At 40.1% G+C, this 26,279-nt stretch overlaps 2 protein-coding genes across 3 annotated transcripts; one reads left to right on the top strand and one right to left on the bottom strand.

The window, feature by feature from the left end:
• The first annotated feature begins 267 nt into the window (after positions 1-267).
• Positions 268-15,074, top strand: opn7a (opsin 7, group member a). The gene is made up of 6 exons (XM_051953672.1): positions 268-853; positions 4,261-4,348; positions 6,230-6,392; positions 8,359-8,486; positions 10,163-10,497; positions 12,001-15,074. Exons 2-6 carry the CDS (start codon positions 4,261-4,263, stop codon positions 12,613-12,615), a joined length of 1,329 nt encoding a protein of 442 aa, XP_051809632.1. The 5' UTR covers positions 268-853; the 3' UTR covers positions 12,616-15,074.
• Positions 15,075-16,842: 1,768 nt separating this feature from the next.
• Positions 16,843-25,555, bottom strand: ripk1l (receptor (TNFRSF)-interacting serine-threonine kinase 1, like). Of its 2 annotated transcripts, none has more exons than XM_022207114.2 (11): positions 25,424-25,555; positions 24,946-25,108; positions 22,793-22,949; positions 22,147-22,284; positions 21,823-22,054; positions 21,541-21,690; positions 20,069-20,145; positions 19,850-19,934; positions 19,079-19,687; positions 18,800-18,949; positions 16,843-17,972 (listed from the first exon to the last, which is right to left on the bottom strand). In XM_022207114.2, the coding sequence occupies exons 2-11, from the start codon at positions 25,104-25,106 to the stop codon at positions 17,671-17,673; spliced, it is 2,061 nt and encodes a 686-aa protein (XP_022062806.1). In that variant the 5' UTR covers positions 25,107-25,108; positions 25,424-25,555; the 3' UTR covers positions 16,843-17,670. The 2 variants fall into 2 exon arrangements, with proteins under 2 accessions (XP_022062806.1, XP_022062805.1); XM_022207113.2 differs by having other exon boundaries at positions 24,946-25,111; positions 25,424-25,544.
• Positions 25,556-26,279: the final 724 nt, after the last annotated feature.

The raw sequence follows: 26,279 nt of genomic DNA, 5'->3' as shown, positions 1-26,279 counted from the left end.
TCAACAAATTAATGAAACTGATGTCATTTAAAACTATCAGTCTGTTTTAGTGTCAAATTAAAGCTGATTAACGACAACTAGAACATTAACATTACTGTTTTAATCACATATAAGTTTCCTGAACGTTACATTAACGTCAACCAGCCACAGTTTTATGAACTGGTTGAACCACATTACTAGCCTAGCAGCGCTAGACAACCCACTTTAATTCTCTGCCAGGGTGGGTCACTGCCCCCTCGTGCCCCCTCGTGGCCCCATGGAAGATCTGCCACTGCTGAGGGAGTCTTTGGAGGATTCTCAGAAGGCCAGTTAAAAATTTGTCTTTTTTATCATTCTGTGTATGGGGAACTTCTGCATTTGGAAGAACCATTGACAAATCTTGGAAACACCGTCAGAACAACAACGGGCATTGGGACTCTCACTCTCTGAAGTGGACGCACTGACTTAATCACTCTCTTTGTTCATTTTTATTTGAAAATTAATTTTTAGAGATGAGGGATGTTAACCTGGAGCACCATGAACTCCAGTGCCTCCCTGGAGAATGTCCAACTTACGTGGGTGTGAATTCAGTCGTAATTGACGTCATGAATTGATCCGAACTAACAGCTTGCAGTGTGGAGATCTGACGCTGCAGCTCGTTATAGCGAAGCCTCTCTGACCACTCACACATACAGTAACATCCAGGCGGCGTGCTGCGCTCTCTGCTGCTGCTGCTCCTCAACACCTCTGAGATACCGGACAAACAGCAGCCACTAAGGGGAAGGTTAAGAAAGGCATTTTTTTGGGAACATACAGGCACATTGATTTCCTCAAGCAGCAGTGGACGTGGATTTAGGTAAATCTATGCCCAAAGGTAAGAACATTTTATTTGTTTTTAGATATGACAAAGTGGTCTTGTGTTAATGTGGGTCCAGTGTGTCACACAGTTAGCTGAAATGTGTGGCGTAGTGCTGGTCATGAGAAATACCAAACAAGATGGGATTTTCTTTAGAAATGTCTGGTTCACATGCTGTCCTTTTGCACCCATGTCAGTGCTCTCAACCTTTGGAAAGCTATTACAGGCAAAATCTGGCCTGAAACACAGAACACAAGATTGCAAACTAGTCACAAAAAGACTGACTGATTTTGGAAATTATTGAAAGTGAAACTATTATCTCAATTTCGACAAGTTGACACCTTGGGTTTGTTAACTGTAGATACAAGCGGTCTGCTTTGCCGCGCGCATCCTGTCCAAGCGCCTCTATTCTTTCTCTGTTTGGTGAGAGCGGACAGAAGGTGGCTAACGCAAGCTGTGTCTTTCTATACGATTTCAATGTGTTGAAATCGTTTTACTAAAGCGCTCAAACATTCAGGTGGATGTACCCATGCTTAGAGCGTCTTGGAGCCGGTAAAGCGTGCGTAATGGCGCGTCTGGATGAGTTCTTGCGCGTATACGCACGAAGGGAGACTGTAATTGCTGCTCACAATTAAATGACCAAGTATAACTGCACATCTTCGCACTAATCTAATGATTCCTCAGACAGATCTGTGGTTTTATTTATTTATTGTTCTGTTAAATTTTCTATGGATCCACAGGCTTTTTATTACCACAACATTTTCGGATGTGTTTTATTCATACCGCCTGGCTCCTTCTTGGACATGAACCCAACAACCAATGACAACAATCTTCCTTTCTTACAAGACTATGCAGGTGTGCTTCTGCATTCTGTTACTAACCAATCAGTGACAGATTTAGACAGACAATGTATAAGTTAGAGAGGTGCCAACAGTGCACTTAGTTACACTTCTAATGTCTCTCACAGGGTTTTGCATTTTTTTCCCCTCCATCTGACAGCATTACTATAATAAGATCCTAGGACATTGTCTGTCTGTCTGTCTGTCTGTCTAAGAAGGAGATGCTCTATAAAAGCAGTGGCAAAACCGGTGTTCACAGTTAGTGATGGCTGTCTGCGAACTGGGAAAACTGTGGACAGATAAAACTCCAACAGATGGACAGAAGCCGTTCAAAAGTAGGTGAAATCATGTATACACACAATCGTGAAAGTAGGGGAGAATTGACCAATTACAAAATCTACTGCTCATTAAAGAGAAAAAAAAATACTTTTAACACCTGTAACTGACACTTCATTCAATGTTTTATGTTCAGCTACTCCAAGTAAACTTCTTCAATGCTTAAACAGGACAGTATCCATGATAAATGAGAATTTTCTGCATAGTTGGGGGACATTTTTTGCATTGAATGAAATAAAACCGGCCCATATTTCAGTAGTACCATCATAAACACAACATGTGTAATTCAGAGTGTGGAGTGTCAAAGTGTTTTGTAGGTCTGTAAATACAAACATCCAGAAAAATATGGTTTCTGCACTGTTGAGTGACATGAATGGACACACCAATTACGTGTATTTGTGTATGAACATAATTACAGTTGGTGGCACACTATCATTAGTACAGATGTCTGTTAATCTCTAATGCTGGGGCTTAGGGAACAATGCAGATGGTTCTGCACTGTGGTCTGATCACAGTTGCATGGGAGGATGTGTTTGAGGTGCGTGTCCTTGTTACCTATTATTAAACCACGTTTACTGACCCTCATGTCATCCACTGATTAAAGCCTGTCAGTCACTATCTGACTTTGCTTACTGAAGCAGAATGAAAAAGTGAGAGTGCTGATGACACCAGTATCTTGCAGGCATTTTGATGTATCATTCTCCTCTCTGGTGGTGGTGGTGGTTGGAGGAAGCAATCTTCACACATCCAGCAATTAATACAATCATCCACTAAACTCTCTTCTATGACACAACTCTATCAAAGCTAGAAAACTGAATTCCTGAATATTTGATCACTTCTACATGTGTAAATGCATAAGATTTGTTTTTTTTTCTCCTGTAAATGGGCTACAGTCCCTGATGCAGCAGTAATGGTTCGAATCCAGTCCATGGCCGTTTACTGCATGTCATTCCCTGACTCTTCTTTCCACGTTTCCGGTCTCTCTCTCCACTATCCTATACATAATAAAGGCAAAAAGATTACTTTTTTCAATGTGAACATTCTCAATAGGTCTGCACAGTGGGTTGTGGTTAGTGCTTTACTTTGCAACTAGAATATCCCCGGTTCACATCCCGGCCGTCCCAAGATTGAACTTTGCATGTTCTCCCTGTGGGCTGCACAGTGGAATAGTGGTTAGCACTTTCACCTTGCAGCAAGAAGATCCTCGGTTCAAATCCCGGCCTGGGATCTTTCTGCATGGAGTTTGCATGTTCTCCCTGTGCATGTGTGGGTTTTCTCCAGATACTCCGGCTTCCTCCCACAGCCCAAAAATATGCTGAGGTTAATTGGTTTCTCTAAATTGCCCGTTGGTGTGAATGTGAGTGTGATTGTTTGTCTGTATATGTAGCCCTGCGACAGACTGGCAACCTGTCCAGGGTGTCCCCTGCTTTTGCCTGAGTCAGCTGAGATAGGCTCCAGCACCCCCCACAACCCTAGTGAGGATAAAGCGGTGTATAGAGGATGGATGGATGTTCTCCCTGTGCATGCGTGGGTTTTCTCCGGGGACTCCGGCTTTCTCCCACAGTCCAAAAACAAGCTGAGGTTAATTGGTTACTCTAAATTGTCCATAGGTGAAACTGCGAATGTGATTGTTTGTCCCTATGTGTAGCCCTGTGATAGACTGGTGACCTGTCCAGGGTGTCCCCTGTCTTCGCCCTAAGTGGGCTGGGATAGACTCCAGTCCCCCATGACTGTAATGAGGATTAAGTGATGTGTAGATGATGGATGGGGAGAATAGAAGGGGAGAATTACGCATATGCAATTAACCTTGCACTTGTCGAGCATTGTTGTCAACTTATGGACAACATTTTGCACATAACACTGCACAAGGTTAGCAGCACATAAGAGCACAAAAGAACTTTGAATAACCAAATAGAGCTGTTTTTCGCAGTTAAAAGCAACAGAGACACTGAGAGAGGAACACAGACAGTGATAGCTAAACAATGAGCAGAAACTTGCTATAAAGCAGCTTAAAGCTGAGTGGAGCTCCAGGTCAGTCTGTAGGTTCATCATGATGAGTGACTCTTTTATTAGAGTTGCAAAATGGTCATCTACTTCCAGAGCAGAAAAGGCTTTTTGATAAGAGACCCAAAGAAGACACAATCTGAAATTTTTAAACCCTAGACATAGAAGGTTTAAATACAGAGTTTTAAAGCTAATATAATCTGGGCTTGAACAATTACTCACGTTGCTCTTAAAAACTGTTTTCAGATGGGGCAGCTGACTGAAGACATTGCATTTCACTCCAACATACCTGTGCCGCTGGACATAACTGTGGCTGTGATCTACTCGGTTTTTGGTGAGTTGAGTCTACAGAAACGGAAATCCATTTTTATGCTATTATTCCTGAACAGACGAACAGTTGAGTTAAGCTTTATGATCAGTTCAAGCTGAAATTATTAACAGCATGAAGGAAGACAGCATAACATAAAGGCTTGCAACTTTATTTTTGTTTTATAACTTCGTTCTGTATTCCACTTTCACCTTCTTGTATTACCTACTGTATACATCTATCATTTCCGTCTGTATTTACCATGTATATGTATTTTATTTGTACCTGTATATAAGCAGCCCTTCATGTATCATCTGTGCTTACGACACAACAACATAAGGGGCCACTCATAATGAATTCTATGGCTGTGCCACATATTGAAAAAATCATGGCAAGGTTAACTTTCATCTCAGTCTTTGATCTCGGCAGCATTACTGGTAAATTGCAATAGTTAATGCATTCATGGACTGCACACAATCAGAAAGAAACCAGAAAGACACAGTTATACTGTGAAGTTTATTTTATGACTGTATTAACTTTTCTTTACTTCTTTGCTACTTTCTTTATTCCCTATTTTTAAAAAGTTTGCTTTGAGGGACTAATTTATACTAATTTGGTTTCGACTGAGTGTTGTGCTTTGTGGAGTTTTTGTTGCTACTTCTGTGGCGATCAGCAAAATAATTATACTTTTGACTCAAATTTAAGGAACGAGTGAAATTGCAGAGCTTCATTCACACTGAGTATTGGTAGTTAAATATGCATAAACTGTGCATGGGTTTTGGATACCACCTGCTGTTATGACTGCAGCATTAGCAGTGAGATTTTCTTGGATGTCTTGTATTATGACAAGTTACAAATATGAATTTTACTGTCCTTTTGATCACCGTGTTCCTTTTCATAAATTAGATTATCTAGTTGTTATGTGTGACAGAGTCTACAGTCAAACAAAAGAGTAAATATTTGAAAAATAATCCAAATGAATCAAATTGAACTCATGTCAGATGACTTAAATTTAGATGGACTACCACAAAATGTTTGGTCGTTAATGGTGTTTCTTCTCTCTGACTCTTAAAACCTGATCTTTACCTTCACTCAGTGTGATTTCTTTTAAAAGGAGTGTGATTTTCTGATGCAATACATACGGTACTTAAAAATATGAATGTCGTTATGTTTGCCCTGATCTCTCAGATGCCTGCAATGAAACTTGTATGTCCAGTTCCCAAAATGAATTAGGAGTATGTAGATCATTAAAAGTAGGTGTTGACATAAACCTATGGAGTCTGATTTCATGCCCATGCTATCAGTGGAGGACTAACAGATATAATGCTACCAGACTGACTCAGCTGCCATTGTTTTAGTTGAGTATGTCACCTTGGCCCTTAGTTGTAGGATTATGTTGTAGCCTGTCACTGTGTGTACCACTGAGTTCTGTATTTACAAAAAGATTTATAAAAAAAACAACAAAACAACCTGACATGAGGATGAAGATATACATAAAGTGTAGCAATTCTGGTGTGTATTTTACATTAATTACGTGCGTATTTTGTGTATTTCCATTGCATAGCACATCTTAGCATGACCAAAAGTATAGTATATCTTTCTGTTTGCTGTTTTCAGCCGCATGAAATGAAATTGCAGGACCAAAACACACATTAATTTCAATCCCCCTACTGCTTTAGGTTGTGGCGCCTTTAGATTGAAGAGGCTCATGGTTTACTGATGGCATGCCTTATATTCACTGAACAGATGACATCTGCTGTATCTTATTTACTTCTTGGCAAGAGGCATATTTACCAGAATGATTGACTTGCTTTAAATAGACAGACAGATACATTATCACCTCAGTATTCTGCCACACAGTCAGCACTCACTCACACTCGGGGGTTTCTGCCTGTTTTATACTTGCAGGAATCTGTTCCCTGTTTGGCAACAGCACACTGCTATACATCTCCTACAAGAAAAAACACCTCCTGAAGCCTGCCGAGTACTTCATCATCAACCTCGCTGTTAGTGACTTGGGCTTGACTCTCTCCCTTTACCCCATGGCTATAACTTCAAGCTTCTACCACCGGTACTAAACCTGGCACCTACTGCAGCGTTAATTGAAAGACAAAGTGGTTGTTCTGACCACTAGAGACGTGATGCTTTCAAGTGACACATGCTAAAGGGCAGAATCTTTACAGGTGTACACACGTGGACAAAATTGTTGGTACCCCTCAGTTAAAGAAGGAAAAACCCACAATTCTCACTGAAATCACTTGAAACTCACAAAAGTAACAATAAATAAAAATTTATTGAAAATTAAATAATCAAAATCAGCCATCAATTTTGAATTGTTGATTAACATAATTATTTAAAAAAACAAACTAATGAAACAGGCCTGGACAAAAATGATGGTACCCATAACTTAATATTTTGTTGCACAACCTTTTGAGGCAATCACTGCAATTAAACGATTTCTGTATTTGTCAATGAGCGTTCTGCAGCTGTCAACAGGTATTTTGGCCCACTCCTCATGAGCAAACAGCTCCAGTTGTCTCAGGTTTGATGGGTGTCTTCTCCAAATGGCATGTTTCAGCTCCTTCCACATATGTTCAATGGGATTCAGATCTGGGCTCATAGAAGGCCACTTTAGAATAGTCCAACGCTTTTCTCTCAGCCATTCTTGGGTGTTTTTGGCTGTGTGTTTTGGATCATTGTCCTGTTGGAAGACCCATGACCTGCGACTGAGACCAAGCTTTCTGACACTAGGCAGCACATTTCTCTCCAGAATGCCTTGATAGTCTTCAGATTTCATCGTACCTTGCACACTTTCAAGACACCCTGTGCCAGATGCAGCAAAGCAGCCCCAAAACATTACTGAGCCTCCTCCATGTTTCACCGTAGGGACAGTGTTCTTTTCTTCGTATGCTTGGTTTTTGAGTCTATGAACATAGAGTTGATGTGCCTTACCAAAAAGCTCCAGTTTGGTCTCATCTGTCCAAAGGACATTCTCCCAGAAGCTTTGTGGCTTGTCAGCATGCATTTTTGCAAATTCCAGTCTGGCTTTTTTATGAGTTTTTTTCAGCAGTGGTGTCCTCCTTGGTCGTCTCCCATGAAGTCCACTTTGGCTCAAACAACGACGAATGGTGCGATCTGACACTGATGTACCTTGGCCTTGGAGTTCACCTTTAATTTCTTTGGAGGTTGCTCTGGGCTCTTTGGATACAATTCCAACGATCTGTCTCTTCAATTTGTCATCAATTTTCCTCTTGCGGCCACGTCCAGGGAGGTTGGCTACTGTCCCGTGGGTCTTGAACTTCTGAATAATATGAGCCACTGTTGTCACAGGAACTTCAAGCTGTTTAGAGATGGTCTTATAGCCTTTACCTTTAAGATGTTTGTCTATAATTTTTTTTCGGATGTCCTGGGACAATTCTCTCCTTCGCTTTCTGCTGTCCATGTTCAGTGTGGTACACACCTTTTCACCAAACAGCAGGGTGACTACTTGTCTCCCTTTAAATAAGCAGACTGACTGATTATGAGTTTGGAAACACCTGTGATGTCAATTAAATGACACACCTGAGTTAATCATGTCACTCTGGTCAAATAGTTTTCAATCTTTTATAGAGGTACCATCATTTTTGTCCAGGCCTGTTTCATTAGTTTGTTTTTTTAAAATAATTATGTTAATCAACAATTCAAAAGTAATGGCTGTTTTTGATGATTTAATTTTCAATAAATTTTTATTTATTGTTACTTTTGTGAGTTTCAAGTGATTTCAGTGAGAATTGTGGGTTTTTCCTTCTTTAACTGAGGGGTACCAACAATTTTGTCCACGTGTGTACCTTTAAAATCAGGCTCCCGTTGATATTTCATGATTCATTTAATGACACGGTTGGTTAGCTGTATGATTGTGTGTGAGTTCACAGATATGGAGTGTCATGCTCAAGCTACTCTCCTTTTCCCCCTTTTACCTTCTTCCTCATCGATCTCTCCTCTCTGTCTCTGTTCTCTGCTCTCGCCTCTTTCTCAAACCTCCTCGCCCTCCCACACAGGTGGCTCTATGGGAAAACCGTCTGCTCCATATACGCATTTTGCGGCATGCTGTTTGGCATCTGCAGTCTGACCACTCTAACCCTGCTAAGCGTGGTGTGCTTTGTTAAAGTATGTTATCCGCTCTACGGTAAGTCTTCAAAGAAGCTATTTTTGCTCAGTGAAATGACACAGGATTAACCATCACAACCCAAAGTGGCTGATTGTTGATTTATCAGTGGGGAAAAACCCCTAAATGATTATCCCTCTGTGAAGCACTGCGCATTAGCCTCTCTTTGATGACTGACAAGTCAAGTGGCTGCACTCAATAAGTGTTACTTGTGATGTTGGTTAATGCAGTGCAACTGGGTCTTCTCAGCTTCAAGTGTATTTTCCCTTCAGTGTCAGAAGAGTGTCTCTACTCAGCACTTAAACACCACTACTTTTAAAATGAAGCTTTTTTTCAGCCACTTAATCAAGAATTGCTGGTTTTCCTTTTAAATGTGAGGCTGCAAACAGATAGATTCTCTTTAGTTGCATTCATTTTGTAATATCTCAGCCTGCATGTATGCTGAATCAATCCCTAAAGCATTGCTATGATGCAAAATAACTCATCATTCAATAATCACCAATGGAGCATCTTATTTTTTTTGCTGCAGGCTAATGAGGCAGACAACTAGAGTGAGATTATCAATCCATAAAATTACCCCCATGGTCCTTCAGCATTCCAGTGAAATGGAAACAACTGCCAACCAGCCTCTCATTGCAGTTAAAATAAGAGGGTCTGTGGCTAATCTCCACGTGTGCAGATACCTTTAGATTGTAACTAATGTCTGGAAAATGCACAGGCTCCAGCAGAAAATGCTCCTTTATGAGGTATCTCAAGCCACTTTTGGGGTAGGAGGACTCTATTCTCACCAACTTCAAACTATTTGTCTTCACCAGCTAGTCTCCATATTCCTGCAAGATGCTCAAATAAAGACCTTCTTTACCAAAGTTAGAACATATGGATAAGCATGTATGGCATGCATGCTGCCCAAGAAGCTATTAGTTGCAACCCACTTCCATCTAGAATCGTGATCTCCATCATTCATACAACACATTCTTCCATCTGAGGTCAATGACAACCAGTCAGCTGAGAAAACTTCCAAGGTTGAGTTTGTAGTGTTTGTGCTGTGGTGTCTGCTCGAGGACAAGGCGGTGAATGGGGGCCACACACATCAGCGCTGCAGCAGCTTCATTCAATTCTCAGGAGACATATTCAGTTCCGGATACACAATGAGGCGATTGCGATCTTCATCAACCATCATGTAAGGTTATGTTTACATCAGATACACAAGCTGGAGTGACGCACATCTTCTCACCCTGAAAGGGAAACTTTCCCCTGAGTGAATCTAGAGGCAGTTCAAGCAGCTGATGTAAGGCTTCTTTGGCATCACAGTATGCTGTATAGATTATTTGTTGATTCCTGCGACTGCATTCAGAGTGAAGGATATTTGTGTGACTGTAGCAGGTAGAAGGTTTTATCACAGATACAGTTATGTCCTGCCATTCAGCATTGTGATAAACTGAGGCTGACTAGTTTAAATGAACTGCTGGGAAAAGCATTGACACCTTTGACTTCACATGTGGAGAAACGATACCCCTAGGGCGTTCACATTTTGAACCATCTCTCTAATGCTACTTAGAGACTTATCAAATTGCCAAAATCATTTGTCATCTTCATTTAAAATGTGACATTCCAAAGGCAATTCACTAAGTAATATCTGTGCCAAAATCATTCCAAATGCATGAATAATAACATATAATCTTGCTCTGTTTTCACAGGAAACAGGTTTAACTCTGTCCACGGCTGCCTGCTCATTGCCTGCGCTTGGGTTTATGCCCTGTTGTTTGCCTGTTCCCCCCTGGCCCACTGGGGAGAGTACGGACCGGAGCCTTATGGCACCGCCTGTTGCATTGACTGGCGCCTGTCCAATGAGCACACCACTGCACGCTCCTACACTGTGGCGCTGTTCATCTTCTGCTACATCCTTCCATGCTGCATGATTTTAGCGTCCTACACAGGCATTCTGGTTACTGTGCAGGCGTCCCGCAAGACTATGGAGCAGCATTCATCAAGGCAGACACACATGAGCAGCATCCAGATTCTAATAGTTAAGGTAAGATGAAAATCTGACGGTAACAATTGGCCACTTTTGCAGCCTCCTTCACTCTCTCAATCTCTGAATTTCATGCTATATGCACACTTACCCTCTGCATTTGTGTTTCTGTATAATCACACCACATAGGAGGATTACTAGCACTATTTCAAATACATCTAAGATATACAGCACACACACATACACACACACACATGCACACACAAACACAATGCTCATATCTGTGATTAATTCTTTTTTTCATGCTGCCAATCTGTGTCCTAACTGCAAAACAAATGAAAAAAACGGTGAACCAATCAATGTGAAAAACACTTAGATTTTATGGTTATGTGGCTAATGGGAAGGCAGGGTATCATGGCAACACATATTAAAGCACTTTCTTATAGGCGGCAGAGTTCCTCACACCTCCATTTGTTCAAGAAATTGGCAGTGACCTCAATAGATCCTCCCTGTGATGCAGCTTCCTATTAATAGGCCCTGGGCACACTGTGATGGATGAGAAGCTACTGCTGCATTTGCTGGTACCTCATCACATACTCTTCTTCATAAGAATGCTTCATAGTCATTAGGAAAAGACACCCAAAAATGTTGAATTTGAAGAGATAAATCCTTAAATTCAGCAGTTGTCTGGTGTTTTTAAAAGGCAAGTCTGATATTCCGCTATTTATTGTGCTTAAAATACACGAAGAGACCAACCCATGGGTGAATTAATCATAAGTTTTCCATAAAAACACCGTTAAAGCTTGCATGTGACATTTCTTCATGGCCATGAACTGTAATATTTTTTCCATAAACTATAATACATGATTATGAGCTCTGGGTAGTGACCGAAAGAACAAGATCGAGGATACAAGCGGCCGAAATGAGCTTCCTCTGTAGGGTGGCTGGACTCAGCCTTAGAGATAGGCTGAGGAGCTCAGACATCCGGAGGGAGCTCGGAGTAGAGCCGCTGCTCCTTCGCTTCGAAAGGAGCCAGTTGAGGTGGTTTGGCCATCTGATTTGGATGCCTCCAGAGAGACTTCCTTTGGAGGTTTTCCGAGCACGTCCGTCTGGGAGGAGACTCTGGGGTAGACCCAGAACTCGCTGGAGGGATTATATATCTCATCTGGCCTGGGAACGTCTCGGGATCCCCCAGGAAGAGCTGGAAAGCGTTGCTGGGGGGAGGGACGTCTGGAACGACCTGCTTCGCCTGCTGCCTCCACGACCCGGCCCCGGATAAGCGGAAGAAAATGGATGGATGGATGGATAATACATGGCTGTTAAAAGGCCTTTTTTTTAATGCAGAAGTATGTATTGATTGTTTCATTTTAAAGATTGACATCTTCAGTAGAAACCAGCAGGCTTGGGCTTCACTGACACAGAAGTACCACATTGATGTTGTTGGTCTTATCGTGAGATCTGCTCAGAAGACACACAGAATAACACCAGGTTATCATTTGATTACGGTGTTTTTTAAAGTTATATCAATTACACTAATCTTTTGTGGTCTTGTTTTCCTACAAGCTAAGTGTAGCTGTCTGCGTTGGCTTCTTTGCTGCATGGAGTCCATATGCTGTGGTGTCCATGTGGGCTGCCTTTGGACACGTTGAAAACATCCCTCCTCTGGCATTCGCCATGCCAGCCATGTTTGCCAAGTCCTCCACTATCTACAACCCCATCATCTACCTGACGCTAAGACCGAACTTCCGCAGGATCGTGTGCAGGGACATAGGTACACTATGCCATGCCTGTCTGAAGGGCTGCCTCTGCCAGCGGTGCTCCTCAAAGTGCTGCTCAAAGCAAAAGATCAGGATCAGACTTCGTACAGTCCACAGACAGACCAGCCGCTTCCCATCAGCCAACTCCTCTGCTCAGCCACCTCCTGTAACGTTCAAGGAGCACAACTGTGAGGAGTGCAAGGACGCCTTTGAATGCTTCAAACACTACCCTCAAATGTGTGGCATCACTAACCTGGCTACCAGTGGAGACCTGTCAAAGGATCAAAACACTCCAGTTTCCCAAATACAAAAGCAGGAGGCTGAAGCTCTGTGTGCCAGAGCAAAAAGGACTTCAGAAATAGACAACTTCCACATTAATTTAGAAATGGTTCCAGGGCAGGCTAAAGTGGCTTGGCCCTGATACTTATTTCCATTTATAATATAATATCTAAAATATAATAATATTTAAAATATAATAATTTATGTAATTGACTGAATATTTATTAACATTTTTGCAGGTTATTTTCTTTAAAATGCGCAATTACATTATTTATATTGCAGGAAATCTTGTTCAGGAATTAAGAATATACTGCCTTAGTGTTTATTTATTTATTTATGCATCTCGTCTTCTCCTCTAAATGCCGGATGTGAATTTGACAGAAGACAGAATGGCAGCTTTATCTGGAAGGGTACATTTAATTTTCAGCTCCTTTCGTTTTTGAGTTAGTTGTCAAATACCTGTACATGGAATCTGCACTTACGTTATGTTAGTTTATGTTATGTACGTCTATATATATATATATGCATACATACACCCCCTGTCAAAAGTTTTAGGACACTTTCTCATTCAAATAAAGTAGAACCTGTCCTACAACTTTTGACAGGGGGTGTATTTCATCATATGGATGTGATCAGGGCAGGACTCTGATCATACATGCAAAGTTTCAGGCAGATTGGAGCATGTCCAGGGCATTTACACAGCATTTGAAAGTTCATGGCGAAGGATCAAAATTCCAGAGGCCGCCACGGACACGCGCTTTGACTTTGGAAAAAGATTTTAATAACTTTGGATTATTAAGGCCTCCTGTATGTACTGGCCGAATTCGAGGTGAATTGGAGTTTCCCCCTAGGAGTTCACTCTTGAAAAAAATGAAAAATGGGCAAAATCTGACATTCAACGCAAAATAGCTCACTTCCTGTTGGGTTTGGAATGTGGCTGTCACTGACTTTTTTGTTAAGCCTGATGTGCTGCATATGTGTACCAAATTTGGTAGATACACGCCCTGTCAAAAGTTGTAGGACAGGTTCTACTTTATTTGAATGAGAAAGTGTCCTAAACCTTTTGACAGGGGGTGTATGTAGTGTTCATACTTCATCTGTTTAATTTATAGTTGTGTTTTCTTGCTTTTCTTACTGTCACTTTGCTGCTGTGACGTTGCAAATCACCCGTTGTGGGACTAATAAAGGATATATATTCTGTTCTATTCTACTGACGATGAGTTTGCAATCCCAATATTTTTTTAATATTTGCACTTAATCCACCTCTGAAATTAAATTTTAGACTTGTTTTTGAGGCTTGATTCATTCATTCAACCCAACCAAAAACAAACTGTGAATTAATTTCCCCCTAAAATGTGCTACTAAATCAGTTGAGATTCATCGATTCATTTCACTTCATTTTTAGGTGTTGGGTCTTAATTTTAACATGGCACAAATTTGCATTAAATTATTCTGACTCTGACACATCCTCCAGCTCAACTGGAAGATAATAATAATACCAGCTTCATCAAGTTAAATGGGGAAAAAAACAATTAAAAAAAACAAACTCTGAACATTTAAATTAATAGATTTTGAGGTTGGAGTGTTTTTCAGGGATTCACATGCTCCATTGCTCATTTTTGACTATTCGCTAAAAGTTCATAATATAGTAAATGTGTATTCCTAGTGCTGATTCCATGGCTAATGCTACCCTTAAATGAAAGCTGGCATTCTGCACTTTCAACATGTTTCTGATGAATATTGTGCAAACAGTTGCAGGCCTTATAAACTACTTAATATTATTTTTAATAGACATTTGCTGCTAGGATAGATTTAGTTCTATTTAAGATGTTTTTAGTGTTTTTTAAGTATGAGAGTCACTTCTCTTATGTTACCATATTAAAGTCGTATTTATGTTGAATGAATTTACTATACAACTGATACAGTGCTGTAGTAATCTTGAGTTTGAATGATGACTTTGTTGTGAACGGAGTATAACATGTATTCTGTGATTTCTAAAGTAAACAGTGACGACTTGTTTATGACATCAGCACATCCATATACAGTCGTGAGAACTACAAACCACCTCACTTCAAAAACACTTCCTTTAAAATGCCAGTCCGAGTATTGTTTACACTTGAAAACTGCAGGTTTATAGCTATAGATGGTGCTTGATCAGCTATCTATGAACACACTGTGCATGAAACTACTTTCAACACATGGTACAGTTCTGTCTATATGCATTGCACAGTCTACAAGTCAGCTGTTATCATGTTTACAGTGGAATGCGATTGATTGCCGAACAATATAATGTATATTTATGTCACTGTAAGAGATGGAAAGCGAAGAAAAAAAAACAAAAAAGCTAACACAAGCCAAATAATGCTTCTGTAGATATTCATAGTTTGATAATTGCTGTTGAAAATCTATGAAGTTAATGTTGTCTGTAACTGTGTGTAAATCCATTTAGTAAAGAAAACATGGCTAGAATGGGATCTGGATAATTACACCTCAAGCTGTTGTTTGAATTCCTCAGCCGTCACAGAAATGTTTCTCTCAAATAAGCTGATCCCAACAAACTACATCTATTTCATCTAAATAAAACATTGTTGTTTTACACAACGTGTTGCAAAGCCTGTTCCTTTTGTTGAATAATCACACTTAATTACATTTAGTCTGTTGATCGACAGGGTGCATTTGAAACATCACCATTTAATCTGATTAATAAAATAGATGTAATCACTGTTAACAACGTTGAAATCCTTCCTTGATGTCCTAGAGCCTTATCATTAATCCACCATGGAGCGGAGGGATTAATTTTCCTGTTTAGTAAAGACATTACTCAACTCACCAGGTAAAAAATGTTTCATTTGCAAAAGCAACATATCATCACATCAGTCATAACGGTCCATTAATATGTTATTGTTAACAGTATTTCTGTTTCGAGTTGTACACTTGATAAGTACTCACATTCTGAAATAAGTTCTTGTGCTCAGACAAAACTCTTAAAAGTTTCTAGTCTGAATTACAGTTTTACTTTTATTTTGAAGTCTGGTTTTCTTAAAATAAGAAGGCCTGAAAGGTATAATATATAATAATTCTGCATTACACTGTCTAAAATGACTAATCCAATGTTATTTACATGTTTTGGCTGTTGCACTTACACTGTTCAACCACTATGCCCACTTGTTTCACCTCAGCAGAATCTATAAAGGATCTATAAATGGCATCATTAATCACAATTAACTAAAGTGATGTTTACTGATTCACCACATCTACAAAAACAAATAGATACACGGGGTGGTTTAAGTGTGAGACATCACAGGAAATGCTGAGGTTTGCCAGCCCCTGAACCTAATACCAAGACAAAGGGCAGAAGTTTTGCTTTGCAATTTCACAGCACAGCACAATTTACGGAAATTTGTAGACGACCATACAGAACTTACCACATCTAACTTATTGTTGAGGTTTTTCTTTTAACTTCTGCGCGAATAAGCAATTTAAAAAAAGGTGAAATCTATATAAGCTGACATGTATGATTACCCCAAATGTTTCAAAATATGTCAAACTCAGAAAAATCTGTTTCTTTTTAAGGCACACTACCAGTGAAAAGTTTGGACACAGCTTCTCATTCAATGCTTTTTATTTATTTGCATTATTTTCTACATTGTAGATTAGGACTGAAGATTAACACTTTTTTGTTTACAACATAATTCCATATGTATTATTTTATAGTGTTGATGTCTTCCGTATTAATCTATAATGTATAAAATAATTAAATAAAAACCATTGAATCTGGTGAAGACAACTCCCATGATTCCACGCTTCTTCTACTGTGCACAGAAGAAGTGTGCTTAGGGTCAAACTTGATGTTTCTACTGAGTGTCAGCTGGTTGTCCTAATCCTGTGGTTGCAATACTGGTCACTAGCATTAAAGGGAAATACGCTTTTCAGTGAAAACATATTAAAAAAAAAAAAGCTGGTGACATCACAGCTTGCAGTCCAGTTTTCAGGCATTCATTCTACTGATAGCTCCCAACTAGCTTAAGGAGATAACCAACAAGATTAGAAAAATGCTAAAGTCGAAACAAGGAATTTAAGTTGTTTGGTGCACACATTAAACACATAGCAAGAATTTTAGAAACACAAGTACAGTTTATTCTGAAAGTAAAAATAGCATTTCAGAGGATCGAGGCTGAAAAGGCTTGTGGATCTGTGGTGGAAGAACGGAGCGTTGTGTTCGGTGAGGCTGCATGTCAGTCGTGCAGCATCAACTACAGCAGGCCTGAGGAGCTGTATACCAACTCACAGCATTTTCAAATGACGAGAAGTGGGGGAAAAAAGTAGCTTGTTCTCCAGAAAGCTTGAACTGTTACAGTACAACACCTCATTAGATTAATGATAATGTGATTTTATTGCAGTAAGTCCACACACCAAACAGAAAACCACGGATTCATGCATACATTCATGGCACCACATAATCTGCAGCAGGACTGAGATTCAAGGAAACGCACTTTGACTCCTGACTGCACACAATGTTACACGGCAAGGATTCATCCTTATGTACAATTTGTATTTCATTACGTTATCTGCTTCTTTCAGGCTCATTGATGTTACCTTGTCTGTGACTGGAGGCAGAAAGAATGTTTACCACACACCATTTGCTTGTCTCTTAGTACAGGCTCAACATTCTGTTTACGCTACAGCAACTACGCACAAACTCAACCGCTTCTTCATAATACAACTATAGAATTCAATTTTTAAAATACAAATACTTGACAGTCTTTACATTAAAAATATCACTTTTGTAAAAATTGTGCTATGATTTTATGCTAGTTTTGTGACTGCCATGCGAATAAGAACTAATAGAGGATTGTTGCTCGAAAAGGAAATACAAAAATATACAATGATTTTTAGATCCTATGATCAGAAGAGTCTGAACCCAGCAAATAAAAATGTCAGAGCTCATGAAGGCAAGTTTGATAGAAAAGCCATGCAGTCATTGATTTGAGCTTGTAACCAAAAAAACAGGAATATTTGATCTTAAAAAAAGTGACACCCAGATAATGTTAAGTACCACACCAAATAATTTCAGTAAATGTTTAACTTTTTTTTAAAAAAATGTTTTGTAACTTTGGTTAAATTGAGCCCTGGAGCCTTGAAATCAGAAGACAGCTACTATAGAGTCAATGAAGCAAATCTGGTGAGCTTCAGAAGTTTATGACATCTCGAGAGAAGACGAACTGCAGATGTCCAGTATTTTCTGGATGATATCTACCTTTATGTTTCCCTCTAGAGCACGACAGAGCTTCCCGATCGTACAGCCGAAACTTCCCTCCTTCATTTTCCAGCGCTCAAGCATCTGGTGCACCATCTCTGGCAGGCCGTCACGGACGTAATCGAACTCTATGGTCTGTATTTCCACTTCGCTCAGACCCAGGCGCCGTGCACAGCGCTTCCATTGACTCCCAATGTTGTCCCTCAGCAGATCCAAGTGCTGCTCAGTCACAGCATAGTCATCTAGTGAAACAAAGGCAGGAATAAATGAGTGAAGACTTGCTAAGCTAACGAGAAATCGTTCTGAGTGTAAAGGAGATGTATTAATAGAGAACAATTTTAACTACTGCTCTAAAATCACATGCTTCATTGAAGTGGTACATATTCATAACTACTACAGCCTTATTATTTATTGGAATAAATAAACAGTTACAAATTAATCAGCAACTGATAACTCGGCTATTGTATTCGCGATCTTTCTAAGCATGAAATCTTCTCTGACTTAAACGTTCCCTGTGGAGTTTTGGAACTGTACTAGAGCTATGGAAGTGTTTTTCTTTGCTCAATGAGTGGAGATGCAATTCACACTCTTGCCATTAGCTGAAGACTATTCCACTGATCAACAGATGCCAAAGTGGCACAAAATATCTAGTTATCTGCTGGTAAACACAGGAAGCAGAAAGATAGTTAGCCAGTAAACAAGAATGTTTACAACACAGGAATTGAAATAGTTTTTAAAAATGTCTTTACAAATATTTTATAAGGAAAACATGCAACACATTTGCTAGAGCTCAAGGATCAATAAAATTTAAGTGTAAAGTCATATATGTATTAAAAAAAATTCAACACAGTTGGGCTTTTTGAAATGTTGGTTGGAAAAAACATAAAATGTGACAATTACACACTGGAATCTGGGGAATTCTATAACATCATTATTCCATCATTTTTCAGCAAGAACAACAGCTACAATCATAATACTGTACCATTTGTTTTATAACCTCGAGTGTATAAGAAATGCATCAAACTTTTTTTCGCTGCTGCATGACAGAAATGCTTTATTAGACGTTTACCGTATTTCAGAATGCCTTCTTTGATGGGAGAGACAGCTGGGCCAGTAGTAAATAACGATGAACAACTAAGGGAAGGGTCATAACCTCTGATACTCAGTGTGTTGTTGCTTCCAATCTGGATCCCACTGGCATTGTGAATGCAAAGAGATCCTGCAAGGAGCACAAAACACACACAGTCGCTCCAATACAAAGGTACAACCACAATACAGTCGAGAAGCTTTGAACACCTCTCAGACATCTCCATTTAGCAACTGCAGAAACAGACATGCTTGTATGTACCTTGATTCTGAGGCGAGGCACACTTTGAAGGGTTCAAAAGACGCCCTATAGTGGCGTCAGGGGCAGATGTGTCCAACACTGGGTAAGCTGGCCAGGACTGTTGGCGGTCATAGTGGGAATGTGGATGTTGCTGGTTCAACGGTGGCAGAGACAATGTGCTGGCATACATTGACGAGTTGGACGGTGTAGGTGTGGAAGAGTTCATGGAGTCATAAAGACCTGCAGTGGTGGGGCGATGCAAAGCCTCCTCCTGGCTGGTGGGCTGCACTGGCCCGCCTTTTGTCCAAGAATGGACAGACGATCTGTCTTGTTCTGGTTGCCTTAATGCGTGATCTGAGGTGCTCATGTGGTTTTGCAGGGAAGGATTTGAGTAGTTGTTGAAGGAGTTGGCTTCATAAGGCTGGTGCTCACAATTATAGCTCCCATGTTTGTGGTAGTTTAACTCCCGATCCAGTTTTTCCTCCAAAGCTGAAGGGGCATTAGTAGCCCTTGCATCTGTCTGAATAGACTCCACAGATGGTTCATAGGGGATGTCATGCAGGTCTTCAATACTGGCTTCAACTGGCTCTGAAACACTTCTGTCTGAACTCACCAGAGGAGCTGGAGAATCTGCAATTTAAGGAGAGAGAATAAAGCAATAACGCTGCACCATCCTCTTCAGCATCTTTTTACAACATCTGAACATTTACATCATTAACCGTAGTACAGCATATAAAGGAAAACGTCACAGTGTGTAGAGGACAGTATATCTGGGCCTGCAAAGTTACCCACCATGCTCACTTGGTGGAAAACATTCATGGCTCATTGATAAAGATTTCATTTTCTCAATAAGTTCCTCTGGGCCTTCGTAATCCATCTGTATAAAAACACACAGAAAAGCATTATAGAAAATGCTCATAAATTGCATCAATCATTCAGACTGACTGCTTAGCGTCTTTCCAGACTACTTGATAAGATCACCACATCAAATCCTGGAGAAAATATATTTACCCTCAGATTATGTAAGTCTTCCTCTACATGTTGTTCAAGAGTTTCCATGTAGAAAGGATAGAAGGTGTTGTAGGCCTCTGCAAGAAATAGAAAAAGGAGGAAAAGCATGAGAATAGGATCTTCACCTTAAATCGCAGAGATCAAACTCCTGAACAAGACCTTCAAAGAAGAAAGTTTATATACTAAATGGCTGCAAAATATGGAGACAAAAGCAGCTGAGTGTAAAAGGAATACCCCGTGACTATAGAATCGCCTCCCTTTTTAGGAGTTGAAGGACGACACATTTGCCAACTGGAAATATTGCGAATGTTATGAAAGGAAATTGGCTACAAAAAATAAATGTGTAATACCCTTTGCTATCACATAAAGGCGCTGTCACTAGAAGCCCTATGCATTTTATTTCTAGCAGAGCGAGCAAACAATGCGACACTAGGTCATTATGTTAATGTTGGTATAATCAATGCTGATTATTTAAATCAAACTTTGAACCTGTTGGAAAAAAGTTATGATCACTAGCTCTAATAAAAAAAGTTCTCTGTCATTGGATTATTATTCTTCACCACATGCTTTGTTTTTTATTTTTTATTTAACCTTTATTTTACCAGTTGAGTTAGCTGAGAACAAGTTCTCATTTTCGATAACGACCTGGTCAAGAGGCAACATACAACAAGATGAACAGGTTACATGTACAGCAAATCGAACAGTGTTAAAAAAAATAAATAAATAAACAAAAACTTTTAAAAATTGAAGGGCTAAGAAAGGAAAGTTTTCGGGACTTTTGTAGAGCATTCCTGTCATTAGCGGCAGAAAACTGAAATGAGGATCGACCAAGTGTGGTACGAACTTTCGGGATGAGGAGGTGAATGAAACTGCTAGCCTAGCCGCGCTGGACAACCCACGGCAACGAATTTAATTCTCTGCCAGGGTGGGTCTAGTTACCCTCCATAAGGCTCGAGGTTGGATGCTCCTAAAACTGGCCGGACCAATCACCATGAAGTGTAGAGTCAGAAGGTGGGCATAACTAAGTGACGACAGAGGCGCGACGATTCTGACAGAAACAACCGGAAACAACTAGCCTAGCCGCACTAGACAACCCATGGCAACGAATTTAATTCTCTGCCAGGGTCAACAACAAAAACGACAACAGTCGTTGAGCTCCATTAGCACCGACTCTGAATAATCTTTCTGTTAACATGTCTGTAATATACTTGAGCTTCACCCATTGACTGTATAAATAAGGCTTCACCGAACTACCGTATCCTCTGATTTCCGGCACTCTAGGAGCCTATTTGTTGCGCTGATTGGTTGTATACCTACCCAATTGCTGCAGAGTGATTTGATAGACAACCTTTTAGCCCGCCTCCCTCCCTGTCGAGCGTCCCTAGACCCTTGCGTCTTCAGAGCATGGGTCTAGCGCGGCTAGGCTATGAAACTGCCGGAACTGTTGCTTAAATTACATTCAAAACGTATACCTTCGAATGTTGGTCGCTGCTCAGGACTGTGATGCCAGCATCTCTTCATGAGCTCAATCATCTCTGCAGGCGTGTCCTCTGGGATGAGGTCTTCTGCTGGTCGGTCGCCTTTTCGAACACACTGGCTGATCTGGTCTTCATTCCTGGCATCTGGGCACAAAAAAAGAAACTTGCTTGAATGTCTGCAAACAACAGTGACACGTAGGTTCATTGTTTATCATGTGAATGGATAAGGTTTGCCTTGGTATCAGGAATTTGGCGTGTTTTAGCATCCCAGCTCACTTGCATATGGCTCTTCTCGAGTGAGAATGACCCAAACCACGATCGCAAAACTGTACACGTCAGACTTCTCAGTGGAGGGTGTATGGATGCTCTCGAGGTGCTCCGGAGCCATGTAGCTTAGTGTGCCGGCCCCTCTCACCCCAGCTGATCGGCCCCTTCCACTTTTTCTGCGAGACTCCTCTTTTGTGAGTTTGCTCCATGTCTGGAAAGTGGCCAGGCCAAGGTCTGCAATCTAGAAAACACAGAGAAAAAAACACTTTCCATGACTGCGACTGTGACTGAAAAAAACAACAACATTATTAACATGTAGACAGTGTAATGTACCTTGATGTGAAAATCCTTATCCACCAAAATGTTTTCTGGCTTGACGTCTTTGTGGAGAACACGTTTTTCTGTGAGGTACACCATCCCTTCCAAAATCTCTAAGATGATTCTTCCCTTGATGGATACCGGCACATCGACCTAGGACCAAAAAAAATAAATAAAAATGCTGTATTTAAGGATAACACTGCTGGAACTGCGTGCATGCATTTTAACAATTTCCCTTTTTAGAGTGACACAGCGCCCTCCATAATTATTGGCGCCTCTGGTTAAGATGTGTTGAAAGCCTAAAGAATAATTCAATTTTTATTGCCGAAGCATGCTCTCACACTGAAAATTGTAGAAAAATGTATTAGATGGAGAAGACTAGGGGCAGTTTTGTTAGCAAAAGGGGGTTGTACAAAATATTAACATCAGGGTTGCTAATAATGGCGGCACACATGATTTGATGCAAAAGAATTATTTCTTAATGTGTGACTTTTTTCCCCACTGACTAAATGCACTTTAATTAAAGGTTGGATTTTGCTCTTTTTTTCATTGTGGTCCTATATTATTTAGAAAAAAAAAGGCATGTATTGGAAGCTAAAGGACATATCTTAACCAGGGGTGCCAATAATTATGGAGGGCGCTGTAATTTAAACCTGCTAACCGTTTCTAGCATAACCAACAGGTTGCCTCTGGGGATGAGTTCCATGACCAGAGAGTAGTCTCTATCCTCCATAATCACACCCAGCAACTTGACCACTCGCTCATGGTTCAGGCTCGCCATGATGTTCCCCTCCTCCAGCAGAGACCTTTTATTCTCCCTGAAAAGCATAGTGAACGGTGAAAGTGGACATGTGACAAAATGTGCACCATGTTGGATCTTGTTGATTTTGATATGCCACATGAGTATCGGATACGGATGTTAAGCAGACAACTGGATTGCAATTTAAATGAGAAATGTGCATTAAATACAGTCAATTCCGTGTGTCTGTTATCGTGTCCAGTCACACAGACAAGGTGGATCACAGACTCAGAAATTAATACCCAATGAATCTTACACATACTATAATTGAAGTAAATGACTGAAATCCAAAGGGTCACTGGTTTCACTCATCGAATGTAGACTGCAGGTATAAGCCTGCTATTGGATGTCCTTTCTCGTCCCCTTCCACTATCTACGTGTAACCGTTTTTAAAATAATCCTAGACTACAACAACAATCTCCAGGCAGCAAACCATCGCAATGAAAAATTTTGAACTTTGTTGAGGATTTGGATTGTACAGTAAGGACAAGTTCCTGAATCCTTCACATTTTCCAAGATGATTGTGATTTAAAGAAACGCCAACTATCCAGAGCTTATTTCCCTCTTCAGCAGATTGATAATGAGGTGCTGTCAGACCAGTCTGGCTATGCAACACTACAAAGTCATGTACATATTATAACCTTAGAAAAAAGCGCATTTGTATATGATTATTGCTTAGTAATGATTAACCCTGAGTTGATTTAAAATATTTAGCGTAATTCTTTTTAATTAGTACTTACCTCATAGGACTTTATGAGGAATAAAATTATAAATAGAGAAGTCGGTACAAAGAGAATCAGTCAGTGCATTAATTTCGATAATCACTATTAATACTTGGACCATTATCATGACGATCATTATGTCCATTACCTTGACAAAACAAAACAAGACGTGGGATGTTGGAAACGCACATCTTTACAGGCCTTTTTTATGACATTTTAAAGGATGAGCAATTATTCCAAATATTTATCGATATATTTAAAAGAATCTTTATCCGCACTTCTAGACTTTAGAGACTATTTTTACAAAAGAGCTTATCTTATCACGAGGAGTCTGCTAAATGCCACTGAAAACTATCAACTAAGTCTCCTCTGAAGACAAAGACTTTTCACAAAGCTGCTGGGAGGAACATCAAGAGCTCTCCAGTTAAGAGAATGGACAGAGTGGATGTTCATGCTGTAGATAATGTCATGTTTCATGAATGAGCGTCCTATGTTAACACTGACTGGTCAGCAGGTGTAACACACAGAACCTTAGGCAGATAGGCTGTATATATAGCGAAGATATTTCAACTTAATCAGAGCTGCAAACTGATTTTAGGAGTTCATAGTGCTGAAAACTGTCATATTCAGCGTTATTTCATATCTTTAACATCTCCATTATGAACTCCATCATCACAATACACCGCATCTCTTCTTTTCTATCTTTTAATAAAGCTTGTGTAAACAGGTGGATTACCACAGGAATTTCTAACACACAGCCTTTTAAGAGCTACTCGTCCCCTTAGGATCCTTTGAGAATATGGTTCCTAGATGACTTGTGAAATTACGTGGGTGAAATCATGTAGTAGGACTGCAACAAAAAACATGAATGGAGATGATAAAGAGGAAGGGCATTATCTGAAAATGTGTTGCTAAGACAGTGGAGGTGAAAAACTGATGTTACCATCCTTCCTACATCCGCATTTCAGATGAACCAACTTCTCATTTATCCCTGCTTTATAGGAAGTGTTTAAAAGAGAAATCAGTGCATGCTGCTGCATTTCAGCACATTTCCACGGTGATATTAACAAATGAGGCTGGCAAAAATAGTTTACTATTGTCAGCATGCGTCTTTACATATTATAAACATATAACAATGATCATGTTTTGTCTAAGTAAAAGCACAAAGCTGCTTCATAGAGCTGTGGTCGGAGTTTTACTCAAGTGTCGAGCTGGACACATGATTCAAGTTATCACCAGGCGAAGGGGAATACCCAGGACAGCAACACAGTAACACACACAAAGACAACTTACTCGTTTCGAAGAGGGCCTGTATACATGGTCTTCAACACCACCTGACCCAGAGTTACATGGTAGCACAGGTAAACTTCCCCAAATCCTCCGTAGTCCAGAGGCTCTTTAATGATGAGATCTGTCGATCTCATATGAAGTGAGGACATAGGCGCAGTGGCCATCCCTGCTGAGAAGTCACGATAAAACACAACTGTTACAGCTCAAACACACCCACAACAATGTGTTTAACTCATGTATACGGTATAACATTCGCGCAAATAGTCAAAAGAGACCAAATGAATGACTGAAGCGGCAAGTTAACAAACCGTGACGCTCACAACACTGACAGCTTGAGGAGAGGTAAGCTAGCAGCGCACTTTCCTCAAAGTTTAGCCAACAAATCCAACTTAGCCTCCGTGACCGAGCTTATTAACCGTCAAATAATATTAAACACCACATTCAGTACTATTATTAAACAAAACTGGAGTGCATTAATTACCACAAAGTGCCGCAAATCCACGTAGAGCACTTTTTATTTAGCGTTTCCGGGATTTCCTCGATATACTCGTTCAAAAGTGAAACTCCGCAGACGACATAAAACTACAAACAGCCTGAAAAGTCGATAACAGAAACACAACAGGACGGCTAATAGATTCCAGGTTTGTGCAGCCTAAAACATCCGCAAAAAAATACGCATTACAGGAAAGTATTCAGAAGCGGTTTCCCGCGAATCTTTCTCATTTTAACTTCTTTTGCTTTTAGAACAAGGTATTTGAGAAGCTGATTTTTTTCTCAAGTCGAACTGTTGAACATCTTGTCGTGTGGCATTGTCGCCACCTATTGGTCAAATTCATTATTGCGTCCCCAAGCAGGCCTATGACTGCATCTGTCAATTTGTGATTTGATGGTGATACTGATACTTTGTTCTGGCGTTCTGTTTCTCTATCTAAACAACATTTTCAAGAATTTTTACAGAATCTAAAAAAATTAGGAAGTAAACTGTAAAGACACTTTACAGTAGCAAACCAGTTTCATACAATTAAAACAGCTCAGCTAAACACATGACCTGGCCTCAAATATAAAAAGGGGGAAAAAAATACAGTTCATTGACAAAACAAGCATTTATGTGAAACTAGAGTGGGAAACCACCTGAGTTGTAGCCTCTTTCGGTGTGGGCGATGTCTGACATGTAGGCCTACATTTTGGGCAACCTGTCTGTGAACGCCCACACAATAAATTCCACCTTTCGCACACTAAAGCCACAACAAAGCTGTATCATATTTACCTGTCCTGTGTTGTCACCATTTACTGGTTTACACGTATTTTTTTTTGTTATTCTCATTTACTGCTCGTAA

This window comes from Acanthochromis polyacanthus, chromosome 9 (genome assembly GCF_021347895.1).
Source record: "Acanthochromis polyacanthus isolate Apoly-LR-REF ecotype Palm Island chromosome 9, KAUST_Apoly_ChrSc, whole genome shotgun sequence".
Taxonomy (NCBI): Eukaryota; Metazoa; Chordata; class Actinopteri; family Pomacentridae; genus Acanthochromis; species Acanthochromis polyacanthus.
Note: the sequence above shows the minus strand (reverse complement) of the source record. Positions and strands in the feature narration are given on the sequence as shown.

Excerpts from the sequence above, each read along its gene's own strand:
- opn7a (XM_051953672.1), top strand. The coding sequence starts at position 4,261 with ATGGGGCAGCTGACTGAAGACATTGCATTTCACTCCAACATACCTGTG. Across the intron at positions 6,393-8,358 it reads ACTTCAAGCTTCTACCACCG|GTGGCTCTATGGGAAAACCG; the intron begins GTACTAAACCTG and ends CCTCCCACACAG. Across the intron at positions 10,498-12,000 it reads TCCAGATTCTAATAGTTAAG|CTAAGTGTAGCTGTCTGCGT; the intron begins GTAAGATGAAAA and ends TTTTCCTACAAG.
- ripk1l (XM_022207114.2), bottom strand. The coding sequence starts at position 25,106 with ATGGCCACTGCGCCTATGTCCTCACTTCATATGAGATCGACAGATCTC. Across the intron at positions 19,688-19,849 it reads TTTTCCACCAAGTGAGCATG|ATTCTCCAGCTCCTCTGGTG; the intron begins GTGGGTAACTTT and ends CTTAAATTGCAG. Across the intron at positions 17,973-18,799 it reads AGAAGGCATTCTGAAATACG|ATGACTATGCTGTGACTGAG; the intron begins GTAAACGTCTAA and ends TTGTTTCACTAG.